Source organism: Trichogramma pretiosum, unplaced genomic scaffold (genome assembly GCF_000599845.2).
Source record: "Trichogramma pretiosum strain Unisexual culture from Peru unplaced genomic scaffold, Tpre_2.0 scaffold10, whole genome shotgun sequence".
Taxonomy (NCBI): domain Eukaryota; kingdom Metazoa; phylum Arthropoda; class Insecta; order Hymenoptera; family Trichogrammatidae; genus Trichogramma; species Trichogramma pretiosum.
Window position 1 is genome coordinate 2,311,920 of NW_019641652.1, and position 16,545 is coordinate 2,328,464.

Here is a 16,545-nt window from a genome sequence, read left to right on the forward strand (position 1 = left end):
GTATTTTGACAATTGAAAACACAAAGTAAGGTTATTGTATATATACTCTTTATTATAGATTTATTTTTTACAAAAATTCTGGCCGGTATTAGGTATTTTGAGCGGAGTGAATACATGAGTAGCCATTCATTGAGGGTTTTCGTTTATCGAATAAAAAATTTATCTATATATATTTATGTAATATAATCATATATCATTATTAGGCATGAAGCACACGTGACGTTTCATTTTATGTTGGAGAACCGAAGCACCCACGAAGGAAGACCTTCTTACGTTTCTTCGTGATTTTTCCTCCCTTCCTTCTTTTCTTCATCAACAATTAATTATTATTATAATATAACTAGTATTATTTTTATTATTAATATTAATATTATTATCGTTTTGACGAATGTACACAAGCACACATTTATCGTGTTTTATAAAAAAAACTTCTGTTTTCAATTTGTTCTACTTTCTTCTAAAAAATCTACAGTTGAATGCTAAAAATTTGCTTATTATTGGTTCCATAGTTTGCACAGCATGAAAGAGTATGTTGATATTTTAAACGATGAACATTTATAACGGCGATGACAATTATTTTAATTGTTTTTGAAGTAGATTTGATTTGATTTTTCTCACTACACACACAAACATTCGATCATGTACCGCAAAAGGTCGTGGTTCGACCACTTAAAATTAAGATATTATTGCGTAATCTCATGAATACTGCAACGTTCGACTTGATAAAAATAAATATATAAAATAAAAATACACAAAATGCTCGATAAATGTTTACGAAATAAAAAAACTGAGCATTCAATAAATGGCATAGGTCATTGACTTACAATTTCCATAATCTAAAAATACGTCAACTATTATCTTTAAAAGATAATAGGAATATAAAAATTTCAAAGCATCGTCCTACATTTCCATCATTTGCATGAACATATTATAAAAAAATTAATTACAAAAAAAAACAAAGATTAGGAAATGATTAGAAGTTAAAATACATTCGAACCCATCATGGGTCACCGTTTACATTATTCATACACATTTACACATATAAACGTTTTTTTAATTCCTTGTTCATTTGTTGTTTATTTTTATTCATTCAAAGAGTCTATCGATTTAAAATAGTCCAACGAGCCGAGGGTATTCGCGCTTGCATGAAACTTGCTTTTTTCTCAGCTTACGCGTAGAAAGGCAAGTCTGCCTACAGGCGTCGCAAGCACGAATATTTCTCGTTTTATTTGTTTACCTTGTTTCGTTCGTGCGTAACACGATTAAGATTGCGCAGTAAAAAGGAAAGTCTCATACTCTTTTATTCATTCGTTAAAATTTTTCATTATCTTAAATATTAAATACAAACACTAGGCGATCGATACTCTTTTTTATTAACTTGTACTTGTTGTAGATTATTTATCGATAACTTATGAGTTATGTTTCGTCCATATAACATATTAATTTCTTTAATATCTCAATTTTTTACTCCTGCATGCTCGCCTCTCGAGTGGTGCTACGGACGCTGTTCATTCAACGCGCACCGAGACATTTCGAATGTGCATAAAATTTAACAATGATATTTGGTATAAAAAGTTTTATTTTTTTCTGTATCATGGCAAAAAATTTACCTGCTACGCGTGTAAATGTAAACAGCGTGCGATAGCCCACTCAGCGCATAGGCCCGTGCAAAGCCTACGTCGGTTATTATTATTATATGTATGTACAAGGGAAGGGGGGTGGGGGTTTATAGGAAATATGCCAGACGATACATTCGCACACGTGAGGGCGCATATTTCATTTCGTCGGTTATTGTTTCGTATATAAATTTTCCGATCGGCTACACCGAGTATAAATTATGCCGAGCTCGCAAATTAAAGAGTGCGTGTTACGTATTACCATTATTTAATCAATAAAAAAAATGAATACGTTATAAATTTTCGATAACGAGTAATTTGGCTACGAGGACTCGGGCGCATACAAAATCTAGGTTTGCGGCTGTGTAGTAGTTTGAAAATACTTCGAGGGCCGATGTCCTGAGCGAACGTCACAAATGTTAATTTCAGGCCATAAAACGTGCGCATATTTGTGTACATACAACTCACCCGTGACGCAGGTGCGAAACACAAAACAACACCTCGCATTGGATTTTTTTCTCGCAAAGTCATCCCGAAATATTTCAACTCGGTAGCACTTATGCGTACGTACATGCGCATATAAAATACGTGCCTACGCTCTAGCCGGAAAAGTTCATTTATGGCAGTTGTAGAATAATCGTACAATGTGTACGCGTAATAATCGGCATTATAAGTTCAGTCAACTCTGCTGTTACGGACTCATGAATAGGAAATTATTATTCGAGTTTACAAATGTACGTAAGTGGTGTATACTAGTTATTTACCGCGAGTCAAGTTTTCTTATAGCCTCGTGATTCACTCTCTTTCTTTCGAAAAAAAAAGAAAAGAAAAACAAGTTCAGCGACGAGTATTAGTTCGAATCATTACGTTTCACTTTGCCATAAATAAAAGATTTGAGGGGCGCACCCTATCGCGACTCGTCAAGTCCGAGAGGTGAACAAAAAAAAACAACAACGAGCCGCAGTACGCGTATACACGTATAGCGCACGGAACGCGTGATCAATTCGTCATTGGCTTTTTTGTCCTCGTCTTCGGGCTCTCCATTAAGATTGTTTTTGCCGAGCTTTAGCCCGCACCGAGTGAATGTCGGCGGGAGTTTTCCTGGCGTCGTCGTCTGCAGGAGGGAAGCGAGCTTTTTTTTCTTCTACGTGTTAATAATTATGCGCACGTTGATAGGCGACTGCATTCGAGGCTCTGCTCACGCGAGCTTCCGTCCATTAGAGACTTTCAGTAGCTTTTTTTCTCCGTTGTTTTGCATACCAAGCTGTCTCCGCCCCCCCTGTTGCAGATTAAAGAGTGCGCAAAGGTCGTGCGTTCGATGCCAATTACGCGACATTAAGTCGTTTTGAAGGAAGCAGCTTGATAGAGAAGGTAGGTAAAAAAAAAAATAATCGCTCGAGAACGTCTGTTGCGGCGCGGCGCTGTTAAAGCAACAATGCCCGAAGTGCACATAAGCAGAGCACGAGCGAAGCTCTAGCCTAACCGCATACGTTCGGCTGGAGGACCATCAAACGATTACCGCGCAATTTGCCGTGAAATCCGCGCTTGATCCGAGCGAAACTTAATCCATTTGTTGCCGGCTCTCTCAGCTCTCTCGGCTCTCTCGGCCCTCGACGCACCAAAACACGCACAGCACGCACACTCGCACTCACACACATACTTGCATCAGGCATATACATTATCCTCGGTGTCTGTGGCATTTTCGAAATTCCGTACGGTCGCTTATCATATAGGTATAAACGCAGCGCGCTGTTCCAGCATATGATAAACATATCCCAGACACATTCCCTCTCTCTCTCTCTTTCTCTCTCACTTGCACACTGTCTCTCACTCTTGTCATTATATATGACAGTGCATCAGGCGCACTTGGGGGATGAAAATGGGAGGAGGCATGATTACGCGGGACGAGCCGAGAATTTAACTTACGCATATACGAACACATCGTCACACTCCTTTGCATTATATACGCTCGTGCGCGCGCGTAATGCACGTATATCGTTCTGGCATACATACATACATGCGAGCATACACGTATATAAAAGCTGCATACGTGGTGTATATGGATAATAATAAAGTAGTCGCGCGGCGCTGAGCTATATGTATAGGGCTGTGGCTGTGGCGAGAGACGATGGGGGAACGACGGGGATGGTCCGGGCTTGAGTATCTCTTCTTTTCTCCCTTATCTGCGATGCGATGATTCGTTATGATAATAATAATGATAATTAGGCAATATAGCTCGATTCCAACGCGTTATAGACAATATCGGCGGCGGCGGCAACGACGTTTGCTTAGCTGAGAATATAAAGATATCACGTGCACAGGCGCTGCTGCAATATTACGTTATTGCCGGCTTTTGCAGTGTTTCTTCTCCATACTCTCGGGCATTATAATAAATATCATCGAAGACTGCGACGAGTAAACGCGTTGCGTCTCGTATTATAGCGGTGCGCGTTTACAACACACAGACGCGTGCAGCAACTCTCCCGCTTCTCCATACAACACACAGACAGATACACATGCTACATATAGCTATATATTTAAGTGCTATACGTTCGCAGGATGGGCGTGCGAAATTTTCGCTTACGTATGCGGGATTACACGCTGCGTGGAATATGATATGCGCTGCTGGCGAATTGCAGATCTCGCACGAGGACTATGCCGAGGATGGTAAACGACGTTTAGTAGCACTTGCGCGTGCACGTGCACTTGCGCACGAGATCGACGTCCTTGGTGTAGCGTGTGCCGTCGTTGCAGATCAGCCGAATCTGTCGACAAAACGAAACGTGACGTCGTACTAATTTCTCCTTGTTGTATGTATCGTATCAACTTCTTTTTTTTGTTTTTTTTTTCAAGTTAATTATTAAAATTGTTTATTCGAGCTTACCTTGCGTCTCTTGGTCTTGCGCGGCAGACAGCACGAGTTGCCACAGCTACCCCAGCACTTGGCGAGCTTGACGGGCCGTCGGCTTCGACAGCCGTTGGCCGTGTAATACTCGCGTATGTGCTCCTTGCGGCAGGTCGGCGCCTTCTCGCAGTAGCGGCCCTGCCAGCCGATCTGGCACTTGCAGGTGTAGCCGGTGCCGAAGGGAGCCGGCTCGCAGCTCGAGCCTTTCTTGCACTCGTGCCTCATGCAGGGATCGATGTTGCTCGAGGTCGACAGCACCGCAAAGTCCGCGTGCTGCTCTCGAGCGCCGGCGTGCCGATGCGAGCTCGTCCCCGGCACCACCAGCTGCTGCTGCTGATGCTGATGCTGATCCACCTTGTCCACTTGCATCGTCTCGTTGTCCTCGTCTTCGTTGGCATTATTGTTGTTGTTATTATTTTTATCCTTGGCCTCGTCGGCCTCTTCGTCGTCGTCCGGATCGCGTATCGCGGCGCTGCAGCCTGGACTCACGCCGCTCATCTTAGCCGCATTACTAAAGTCCACCAGCTTGTGATTGATCCACATTTCTGATATGCAACCTGTCGGGCAGAGACGCGGAAATTGCGCCTTACGTAAGTATCGTTTTTTATTGCACAAGGGTAGAAATGCATTGTATGCCGAGTGGAAGGAGGAAAAGCGAGGAGGAAAAGGCGGGAGAGCGAGCGAAAGAGAGCGTCAGCTCACAAATTCAATTAAGTCGGTGTGTCTCTCGAAGCGTTTCAAAGAATAATGGTACAATCTGTGCCTTGGCAACGGCACCGACGACGACGAGGCGCAACCGTATCAGTGCTCGAGCGGCGCTGGCAATATGACTCGCTCCTAGCACTAGGTAGTAGCAGTAATAGCGCAGCAGTCGCGAAAGTCAATGTACCTTACAGCTGCTCGGTCTATATAGCTCTCTGTGTACGCAGGATAGGTGTGCGGAGTCGCGTCTGGCAAGTGCCTCGCGCTTACATATTGTGTATACGGTATAGGTGAGGCGTACGAGTGAGAAAGGAAGCTATACGCAAGCAACGTATACACATAGAGGCTAGAACTGCGCGATACTCACCCTGAAAGCTGGTAATGTTGCGTAAATGGAATTCGGTAAATGCGACTTGGGCAGTATCCGTGGCAACGCCCCCGATGTACATGGGCTCTTTGAGCTTTAAATAATCTTTCGGTCCGTCGTTGATGATGCTGCGGGCCGGTCCGCCGTCGATCCGCATGGTGAAGTTCTTCTTGACGGCCAGCAGCTCGGCCATATGGGGCTTGCCGTCGCTCACCTGCTCGTAGCTGTACATGGTCGAGGTCGGGTAATTGCCCACGTCGTAGGAGACGCGCACCCGTCCGTTGAACAGCTCGACGGCCAGATGCTCGCCGCCCGCCGCCACCCCGTTGCCGTCGTACAGCAGCACTCCGTTCTCTTGCTCCGTCGTAAAAATAATCGTCACGTTTGCCTCGGGCCTCATGCGAAGTGGCTCCAACTCGACCAGCGAGTTGTTCTCCGTGAAGCTCAGACTCGTCATGTACTCACACCTTTTGCCTAAGCAACAAAACGTTTTTTCTTTATTCCGCAACATCGACATCATAAAGTGCTGCTACATGTGATGGATGACCGATGTACGTATTAGCGGTACGCGTACGAGACTAGGGTTTGTAACAAAAAAGCCAATACTTTTACCGATAAGCATGAATGAAGCACAACGCAGAGAGGTCAGTGCTTCTTTTTCTTTTTCAACGATGTTGCCGAGAGGTGTGTAGTAAAAGTTTATCGCGCGCGAGCTCGAGAGCCGCCAGTGTATAGGCAGAGTGCATACGCGGGGCTTGTAGCGCACGGCCAAGTGCTGCGCCACGAGGGCAAATAAATAGCAAAATGAATGGCTTTTTAAAGGCTCTGACACGTGCGGTGACGAAGTTTGCCCGAGCGCGCAAAGAGGAAAAAATCGCCTACGGCTTTACAAACTTAACCGACTAGTCGCTTTTTTCCTCCGTTACGCTTTTTTCTTTACGTCTCCTTCTTTCGTCGATGTAAAGTTCAAGACTCGAAACTGATTTCGCGCGCATCCATAATGTATCAGCAATATCGGAAGTTATTCCACAGGGGGAGGTAAGAAGCAGCCACAGCAGTCGCGCTTAAGAAATGAAAAAGTCACGCGCAGTCTGGCAAGGCAGCTCCCGCAAGGACTTACCAGTGTATCCAGGATGGCACTGGCAGAGGTAATCCGCTCCAGAGCCCGGCGATGGTAGGAAACAAGCACCATGTTTGCAGTCATGATGAGCACACGGACTAGTTTGAGGGTATAGTAAGGCAGTTGATGGTGCAACTTCGCAGTACCTCCCTGTATAATCTGGCGCGCACTTGCACTCGTAATTGTTTATGCCATCGATGCACGTAGCACCGTTCTGCAAAAGTCAAGTCATAATTGGACAAAATTGAAAAATTGCTCGAATCACGTCGACGTTTAATTTTCATCTTGTCGGATTGCAGCTGTAATCGTATATATACACGTATCTATGTTGCATGTACCGAGACTCTGTATAGAGGAGGAAGAGATGGCTATCTCGAGAGCAGCCGATGTTAAATCGCAAAGCGATCGCACAGATTGTAAAAGGGGAAAAGCCAGCCGGAGCTGCACTACAGCTAGCTTCTCGTGGTGATCTTAAAAAAAAAAAAAAAAAGAAAAAAATCGACGACGAAACAGCCTCTCTCCCTCGCTTGCTTGCTTATCGAGCTGTACATTTAATCAACTTTACTCACGCGAGTCAGCGGTGTACATATATACGTGTATAGGCTATCTTTAAGACAAGCTCAATCTTCTATTTCATCTTGGGCTCTCTGCTGCGCTAATAGTAATTTAATGAGCGCGCAAATCTCTCAAAGCCGTTCGTTAACATCGTTATTTGCCCGCTTACGATTTAAAAGTCTACGCCGCGCAACCACTTCAATTTTTCTTTCTCTTACTCGCACCACATGTATGCCGGCACATGTACCTGTACATCTCTCTTCGCGTATGTATGTGTGTGAGTGTTAAAGTTTTACTACCGGTCAGACTTTGCGCGAAAAAGTGGCTTACACGGCAGGAGGGCAAAAAAAAAACTATTCTCCACTTTTACGACGTTGAAAAGAAGTGCTGATTGAGCAGTGTGATTTCGCACGCCTCGAGAAGAAGAAGAAAAAGAAAATTGTGCTCCTTTGTCCTTGGGCAGATTTATATTTGACTCATACGTATGCGCGTGCATGCGAGCAGTCACTTTTTCCGCGTCGCATTGGTGCCAAATTCTCGGCTAATGTTATTGCAGTCGAACGAGACAAGACGTCTTAATAAAATTAACCGGGCTTACGCGGATTCTGCGCCCAGTACGTCTACCTTTAGGCTTCGATTTCCATGGCATAATTCTCTCACGCGTGTAACGGTCCTTCGAAGCATCTCTCTTTCTCGTCGGCTTAATCTAATTTCTGCAATGTGAAAGGCACGCGTACCTGGCATAGATGATTATCGCACTCGTCGATATTATCGGTGCAATTGACGCCCTGAAAGCCCTGGGGGCACTCGCAGCTGTAGTTGCCTGCTTGCTCGACGCACTTGGCTCCGTTTCGGCAAGGATTGTGTTCCTTTGAGCAAAAGGGTACTTTTGTCTCGCAGTACTGGCCGCTGTATCCCGGTAGGCAGTCGCATCTGTAGGCCTGGATAAGGTCGACGCAGCTCGCGTTGTTGACGCACTTGTGGCCGGCACAGTCGTCGACGTTTGCTTCGCATCTGAGGCCCTCGTATCCGGGTGGACAGTCGCAACTGCAAATCAACGCATCAATACTCTTTCATATATTGTATTATATCAGCTATTTCGCATATTATATCGGCAACGGCAGCTGTTTAACAATGCATTCTGCTTGTATTTCGCGAGCATTGCTCAGACGACAAAAATGAGCGAAGAGTGCATTATTGAAAGGAAGTTCTGACGCTTGCATGCGTACACGAGTATACATTTGAAAAGGCGCAAAGTTTCTACGGTTGAAAATCAAACGGAAATTCCATAGAGCGTATTTAATAAACAGCGAGTTTAATGAGAAACTAACTCTTCGGAGGAGCAAGTGAGAGAGCGAGAGAGCGAGAGAGAAATAATTTTGAGCGAATATGAAAAGTCTCGACTGAGCCGGAAAAGCCTACGAGCGTATATATACACAAGCTAGTCCAATTAAGCTCTCTCACTCAACTTGTCAGGTTGATTAAGAGTACGCACTCATATTATTATTGTAAAAGGGGAAATCAAATAAAACTACAAGAGCGACCGTTATTATGAACGCGCCAAGACTATAATATGTCCAAATAAGACGATACAAACGGCCGATGGTCAAGTAGCCGTTCAGGAGCTGCGCGCGCGAGAAAAGAAATCCAATTTGCCGCGTATATAATATTATACGCACCTGCACGTAATATAGAGGCTGCGCGAGGCCTCTTTGAAGGTAAAAAAGTTGGCGAGCTAAAAATTTGAGCGTTAATCGAAGGCCAAGTTGGAAAATCTTGATAACGAGTTGCGCGCACGGCCGTATATTATGTAGAAATTAAAAACTTTGCTGCTTTAAAGGCGAGCGCACGAGCGATATTTAAAAGCAAAGGCGTAGCTGACTCACCTGAATCTTCCTTCCTCCAGTACTTTGCAAGATCCGGCGTTCCTGCAAGGATTTCCATAGCACGCATCGATTTTATATTGACACCTGTCCCCGTGATATCCTGGTGCGCATTTGCAGCGAAACTGTTTGTCCGGTAGCGCCTCGCATAGTCCTCCATTCTGACAGGGTGCTGTGTAGCACACGTTGCATTTCGCCAATACCTCGGCTGGCTGCTGTTGTTGTTTGGCTGCGCGGAAGAAAGGTCTACGATTAATGCAAACATTTTAGTTTTTTCACCCTCACGCCGGTCTGCAGTCGTTTTTTTTTTAACATTCAAAAAAGATTTCATTTACAATTAAATTCTATTTCAGTGGTGTGTGCGCAAAACAATTGGCTAATTTCATGAAAATGGATATAAACAGCAAAGTGAATAGCGGCACAGACAATCATAAGCAAATCGAAATGCATAAAATAGCTTTTTATTCGAGTCTGTCGTAGCCATTAATTTTTAAGGACAATGAATTTCTTTGACCCAATTTCGTTTGCCGAGATCGGTCGATGCCTCGGAGCTAATGAACTTTTCTCCGTGGAAAGTACACCGAGCGTCTTTTCTAAAAACACGATTAAACTTGCTTTATCGGAAAAAAGAACGAACGTATATTTAAGCGAGAGGCAAATTTTTAATGGAACTCCCTTCGCCGGAGAGATTGTGTGTGACCAATCGATTAAATTTACACAACGAGGAATTATGCACGCTTAAAAAGTTTTGAAACTATGTCAGCTGCTGCTGCGACGGCCGGATGGCGGCGGGTAGCCCACCCGTAATGAAAAACGTCCGCGAGCGTACGCACGTCGAAACTTTTCTCGTTCCAGACCGCAGCATAAAGTCCCACGTATCAATATTGTCGCTGTACATTTTCAAGTGTGATTCGCATACATTTTTTTTAACACGCGTACGCAGATAACTATGCTTTTAGCCGATTGAAAAAGATATACGGCGAAAAAAGTAAGGCGGAACGAATAAAAAGAGGCGATGCTTTCGATTAAAACGTCGAGACACAAAATACTCTCAAGCTGATCATTTTTAGCAGTTGCAATATCCGTTTGTTCGCGTGTCTCGTCAACCTAATATTTGGAAAAATTTTCTCGATAACGCGGGAGTAAGAGATCGAACGTTACGATCTCATAGTCATGCATACAGACACATATCCGAAACAAATCGACGGCAATAACGCGTCGCACGCGCATTACATGCACAGACGCAGATCGTAATAACGCAAAGTGTTTTTATCGATTCGATATTCATGCGTATAAATATGCCGAACGCGCGCCGTATTAGACGTTTTAAAAGCGTCGGGAGCGTCGCGCGTTACCTACGCGTGTACACGCGTTCCGCCAAATGGAATTAATACCGTCAAGTGGAGTATATGCCACGCGTCAACTGCAGTATGGCAATTTGAAAAATTAAACTTATTTACGCTCAGCGGGAAGACGTAAAAATAATAAAAAAGGAAAAAAGGAAAAAAAAGTGATGGGTTAACCTGCAGCAGCGTATAAGGAGAAACGTTAATTATTACGGGCGAGAAGGCGCTCACTCGCGCATGTATTTTATAGGAATCACGAGAGGGCATAAAGCTCGAGCGAGAAAAATCTTATTAAAGGAACAATAGGTCAAGGCTATAATTCATGTATGTACGCGGGCGGACTATATAAGCGTTAAATCCGCAGCATCATAAAACAACGGCAAGCAACATATCTCCTTTCGCTCTCTTTTCCTGTACGTTTAAACGTACTGTATCATGATACATGCATCGCAAAAGCGGCGCGCACATATAGGTACTGCAGGCTGTATGACGCGCCGCGGCAACAAAAAAGCTCGGGCGTTGCAGTCCAGGCACAAACAACAGCGGCTGCAGCTAGCTAAGAAATCACTCGCGGTGAAATTCCATTGTCCGAAAAAACCAAATCTGTATGCGGATATGACGATATCTCTCGCGCGCCCTCGTAAATGTGTACATGCGTGCGCGAGTATGAACAGTATAGAGTGTAGGTACTCGCGGGCGCGCATACGCGAGTCGGCAATAATTTTTGCTCAATTGTAGCGAAAGAGACACGGCCTATGTGCAGAGAACCGCCGGCCGCTTTATAGCGCAGCGATTGATTTATCCCGCGACGAGTTACGCAGTTGCGGTTCTTTGCCAGCTGCGTAGCGGCGCGTCTATATATTGTACACATGCTTGGCTTTTCGCGCGTGGCCTTTCGCCGAGCGCAGGATTGATTCGAAAGTACCGAAAAAGGATGGCTCGCGTATACACTCGAGAGTAGCATATATTTCTTTCTGTGCGAGTGCAGCGCTACACGCGAATAGTCGACGATTTCTGCATTATTAAACACAGTCGGTAATTCGGACTTGCATAATTCACATCGCGCCTGCGTATATACAGCTTTTATACAAGAAGGGGGTAAAAGCCAAGCCGCGGGCCATGGTAGTAAAAAGCGCCGCTGGCAATGCATAGGGCTCGTAAACGTCGCGGGTCGTTTCGAGAAAACGGGAATTTATTTTTATGACACCGTGCGCGACTCGCGTCGAAAGAGAGAGAGAGAGAAAGAAAGCGAGCGAGAATGAGAACTCGTCCGTTTCGTGCACCCCCTGGCCTGGCCTTCCTCCCTTTCTTCGTTTTTTGCTTTTTATTTAAAACCTCGGCGTTTCTCTCTCTTGTTTTCGTACGACTACTCGGCGTTTTTGTACCTTAATTAGGGAAATCGCGGGCCAAGAGATTTCGCTGGGCTGTAATAGTCGGCGCACGAGAGCTTTCTAAATTTATATAAGCGAGCTCGGGACGAGCGCGCGAATTAGCGGTCGGGATTTTTAATGTCCAAGAGTGCCAGCGCTAAACGCGAATTTTATGGAGCTTCACGCGTCGCTACTCCTGCTGTGCTACTCGCATGCCAAGGGATGAGGAGCACGGACAACTCCTTTTTTTCCCCTTTCTCTCGCGGCGACATTTTTCTTCGAGTGCGCGGCCGTGTCTAATCCGCTCTACGTTATGGCAGCTCTCTTTCATCGTTATAATAATTTCAAGGTTTTTTTCTTAATCGGCTGTAAAGACGAGGCGCGTTTCGTGCGCGCTCCACAAAAATAAATGGCTTCTAGCACAATGGCCGGGCAGCCGCGAGAATAACGAATTCACGTGTATTGCCAAGTAACGAAACGTTCCAAGTCCAATAAATTTTAGCGCAGAATGCAAATATCGAAACGTAAGCGATATATCGTATTGGTTTTTGATGTGCCAACCGTAACAGAGAACACACACGCGCGCACAAGAGAGAGAAACAGAAAGCAACACGTGAATTGATCGTTGTCTCGCACAAAAGATTATTTTATTGAAAAACGACAAAACAAAAATTGCCAACGTAGAGCGTCCGAGTTTCGTAATAAAATTTTATCGAAATATGCAAGTATAACTCAACAAGTACACGCCGTGTACATGTGTATAGTACAATGGTTCATCAGATAAAACAACATTTTAAGCGAATAAAAGAATTCGCATTTTGAAAGTGAATTCGCGAAACGTCGAAACTCGACGAAAGTCCAGCTATACCTTCTCTACATAATGCAAAAGTCTATTTAGCGTGCGAGCGCAAGAAATAGTTTCGCGTAAATTTTCTACTAAACAATTCAACGTCTTTCTTTTGCGATTCAAGTGTATATACAAGGAATATGTAGCGCAGTTTCTTTTTCTCGCTCGCTCTCGCATCCAGGCTAAACTTCTGAATTAAAGCTCGATTTTCCCGGGCACCCCTGTGTAACAGCTCGCAACGCTCGGAAAGTAACAAACATTAACTATATAAAGATACTTTTCTTTTTCTCAGCAGTTAATTTTATTTGCCAGAGTGCAAAAGAAGCGTGAATTGAAATGAAAGAAGAAAGAAAAACTACGGCGAAAATCCCGTAAAAAACAGCGAGAGCTCGCTGAAATGGTGTGGCGCGCGCATGTAAAAACAGTAGTAGCCATGAACAAGCAGACTATGCGAATTAAAAAAAAAGAAGGTGAAAACAAAACAAACCAAAACCAGAATGAAAAAAGGTAACAACTGTAAACACCACCAAAAAAGTTTTTAAATTGCTCGCAGTGCCACGCTGTATACGTACGTAACGTTGACAATGCATGAAAATGAACTATTAATGAATTTTTGTCTCGCGAGCGCGTGAGGAAGGAAAAGTGTACGACTTGGTTGAAGGCAATTCAATATTTAGAAAGAATTTAGTTCACTGCGAGCAATCGTCAAAGATAAATACATCAAGTTTTTTTTTTTTTGATATTTGATTGAACGACCGCAAACCACGTGCTCTATCGTGCCAAATTCCAAACCATCTATTGCATAGACAGAAGGGGATAGTGAAAAAAACAACAACAATGAAAACAACAGTGACAGCAGATATGGCGTAATTTCATAGGAATACAAACAACAATAGTAATAGTAAGTAAAAAGTTGGATGCTTACCTTTGCATTGAAACGCACTGGCGGGCGTGGTGAGCAATAGCTTGTCTTTCATCGCGGCCGGCTCGGCGCAACGAGCTATGCCGGGCTCGACGTAGTCCTTCTTCACCCACTCGGCCAACCATCGCATGCTGCAGTCGCAGTACAGGGGATTCGACGCCAGTGCCCTGGAAAAGCGACACATATTTTCGCGCGTCAATATTACGTCTTGGTCCCTTACACAACCCAATAACACATATTATATATATTATATAGCGAGGATATACTCACAAGTGCGTGACAGATTTGAGATCGTCGAAGGCGCCCTCCGGTATTACCGATATGTCGTTGCCGTGCAGGGAGCTGTAACAACACAGGCATAGTTTCAGCCCCGACCCTTGTCTGTGATATTATAATCTGCGTGCATAGTCGAGCGAGGTATTGTTTTATCGGCTAGTATAAGCGGATGAGTCGCTTCTGCGCTCGCTATGTATATTTGCGGCGGTGTACGCGGCCGAGTCCCCGGCTTTGTCAAGGTATTTTCGGAATTTCGGCTATGTCTGCACTTATATACACGCGCAAGCCATGACATAATGTAATAGCTCGTGAGCGAGAGAGAGAGAGAGAGAGAGAGAGAGAGAGAGATAAAGTACCGCAGTACATGCATTGCTTGGCTATCACCGCTCATAATGTTACAATGCCAACCTCAATGCGGTTTTTCCAAACCGATCGGCGCTTCTATGATACAGTATGCAAGGATACTCTCTTATTCGTTTGGACATGCGAGAGAGCACTTTTCCTATGGCTTCGTTCTCATTTTACTTTCGAATATCTATCGCTTCGGGAATGAGCAATAATTACTTCACTAATTACGTAATTTCTTCGAGTTAATTGTCGATGCTCGTTACACTCCAGCTCGTTTATGGATGATTTTACATCATCAGAAGTTCGAAAATTAAGATCGAACGCTCGAGACACGAAGGTAAAAGTGATCGGCTCGATCGAGGCGTGCCCAACAGTAAATAATTCATACGCTACGAGTAAATCCCCGATGAGCCGATACAATGCGCACGAGCAGCTGAACAATTCGACTAGAAAAGGTATCGTGAACAATTTCGAATCGACTGCAATCACTCGCATCGATGATATTCGTGCTTGGCTAAAAGATGATTCGCCACGCGCAGTTCACATAGTATACGAAGGAGATTAAAATGAGATTTTCTCGCGCACGCGACGACCCTTGAGCTCGCTTACATTTAATTACAAAGCCACCATCATTATCGGTCAAAAGCAACAACGACGCGAGGAGCATAAAGGCTTTACGAGGCCGTAATTCAGCGATACATTTATCAAGTTAATAAAGCGAAATGAGCAGTCAGGGTCGAAGATGTAATTAACGGTAAATTATAATAATCCCTTCTTATTTCAGCTCGGCTCTCGAACTCTCGAGCTCGACTAATGCTTTTTAAAACGATACACATGTTTATACTTACAAAACTCGAAGGTTTTTCAGACCGGCCAAGGCGTTGCGCTGCACGCACTGGAGCTTGTTGTAACTGATGATCCTGTGAAAAAAAACACGAGCGTTCAAGTATGAATATTGAATTCAAGTATGCTATTTTCAAGTTTTCAGTTACTCAAACTTACAGATGTGCCAGCTTCGTCAGATTTTTGAAGGTATTGTTAGACAGCATGCCAATGAGGTTGTTGCTCAAGTCTCTATAAGAACACAATAAACATCACACGATCAGTTTCGCTGTTCAACTCGAGATGCATTTTTTTCTCACGCAGAACTAAAGATCGCTCAAGTATGAGAGAACAATGTGTAATTGAGACTTGCTAAAGAGAATATTTTGATACTCGGACATTGCTAAGTATGCGATAGCACTCAACAACAAACATGATATTGATTCAAAAATTTCCACGTCACGACAAGAAAGAAAAAGCAATACATATAATTGATTACGTGCGTTAAGTAACGTATTCGATTTATATCACAGACGATCATTAACATCCCGATACAATGATTTTTTTTCTGCACAGAAAAAAGAGCCTTCCTCTGTGTACAATGCGACCTCGGTGTGGAATAAATTCGTCAAGATGAGCTTGTATGGGCAAGCCGATGAAAAGTCATTAATCTTACTCGCTCACTTGGTCGCAATAAGTACACATGCGTAAGGCCGCGCTGAAATTCCCTTTGAATTTACTAGCGAAGAAAATTAAACTGACAATCAAAAGCGCACATGACAATGCATAGCTCGAGAGACTTACACACTCATCGCACCGCCTCGAATGAGTCAATTCCAATCGATTGTGCTTGTTTTGTTTAATTTTAATTTATGCGTGTGTGATAAATTTCGATGATAATAAAAACTCATCTGCGTTTGCTTGTTGCATCTAATAGAGTGGAATTTTCGACGTAATATTATCATCTTCATAAGCCCATAAAAAAACTTTCCAAGTACTATAAAGTTCGCGTATAAAAATATGACTTTTATCTTTGAATTTCAAATCAATAACATGTATACTTACAGCCTTTGGAGCACACTGAGATGCGCCAATCTCTCGGGCTGAATGGTCCTGATGTCGTTGACGTCAAGATACAGCTCCGTCGTTTCCGGCGGGATACCTCGCGGTATTTCCGTGAGCCTCGATCTCGAACATCGAACCACGGAGCCGGCACAGCTACACTGGGGCGGACAATAATCATCGCCTAAGCAACCCCAGCTATCACCTGAAGGGCAGCAGCCAAAGAAAAGAGAAACAAAGGCTTTGATTATTGAGATGTAAGTCGAGGAGAAAGTAAACGAGTTAGCGAGGATGTGCGGGTATTTGAAATGATATAAAGGTGCCCGCATCCTCCAACGCGCGAGCACAAATCCTGTATATGCTGCCGCTTTGATTGATTAAATTTGATATTTGAAGCGTACTTT

The 16,545-nt window shown here is 43.9% G+C and overlaps 1 protein-coding gene across 1 annotated transcript in view; it reads right to left on the bottom strand.

The window, feature by feature from the left end:
• Nucleotides 1-45: 45 nt before the first annotated feature.
• LOC106658501 (protein slit) overlaps nt 46-16,545 on the bottom strand; it is a 42,848-nt gene continuing 26,348 nt past the window's right edge. Inside the window, exons 19-29 of the mRNA XM_014380501.2 lie at nt 16,145-16,346; nt 15,260-15,331; nt 15,106-15,177; nt 13,904-13,975; nt 13,637-13,800; nt 9,152-9,377; nt 8,003-8,312; nt 6,711-6,924; nt 5,591-6,064; nt 4,501-5,078; nt 46-4,381 (exon numbers count right to left, since the gene is read on the bottom strand). Coding sequence (XP_014235987.2) covers nt 4,295-4,381; nt 4,501-5,078; nt 5,591-6,064; nt 6,711-6,924; nt 8,003-8,312; nt 9,152-9,377; nt 13,637-13,800; nt 13,904-13,975; nt 15,106-15,177; nt 15,260-15,331; nt 16,145-16,346 — 2,471 coding nt within the window. The 3' untranslated portion in view covers nt 46-4,294. The remainder of the gene's footprint in view (nt 4,382-4,500; nt 5,079-5,590; nt 6,065-6,710; nt 6,925-8,002; nt 8,313-9,151; nt 9,378-13,636; nt 13,801-13,903; nt 13,976-15,105; nt 15,178-15,259; nt 15,332-16,144; nt 16,347-16,545) is intronic.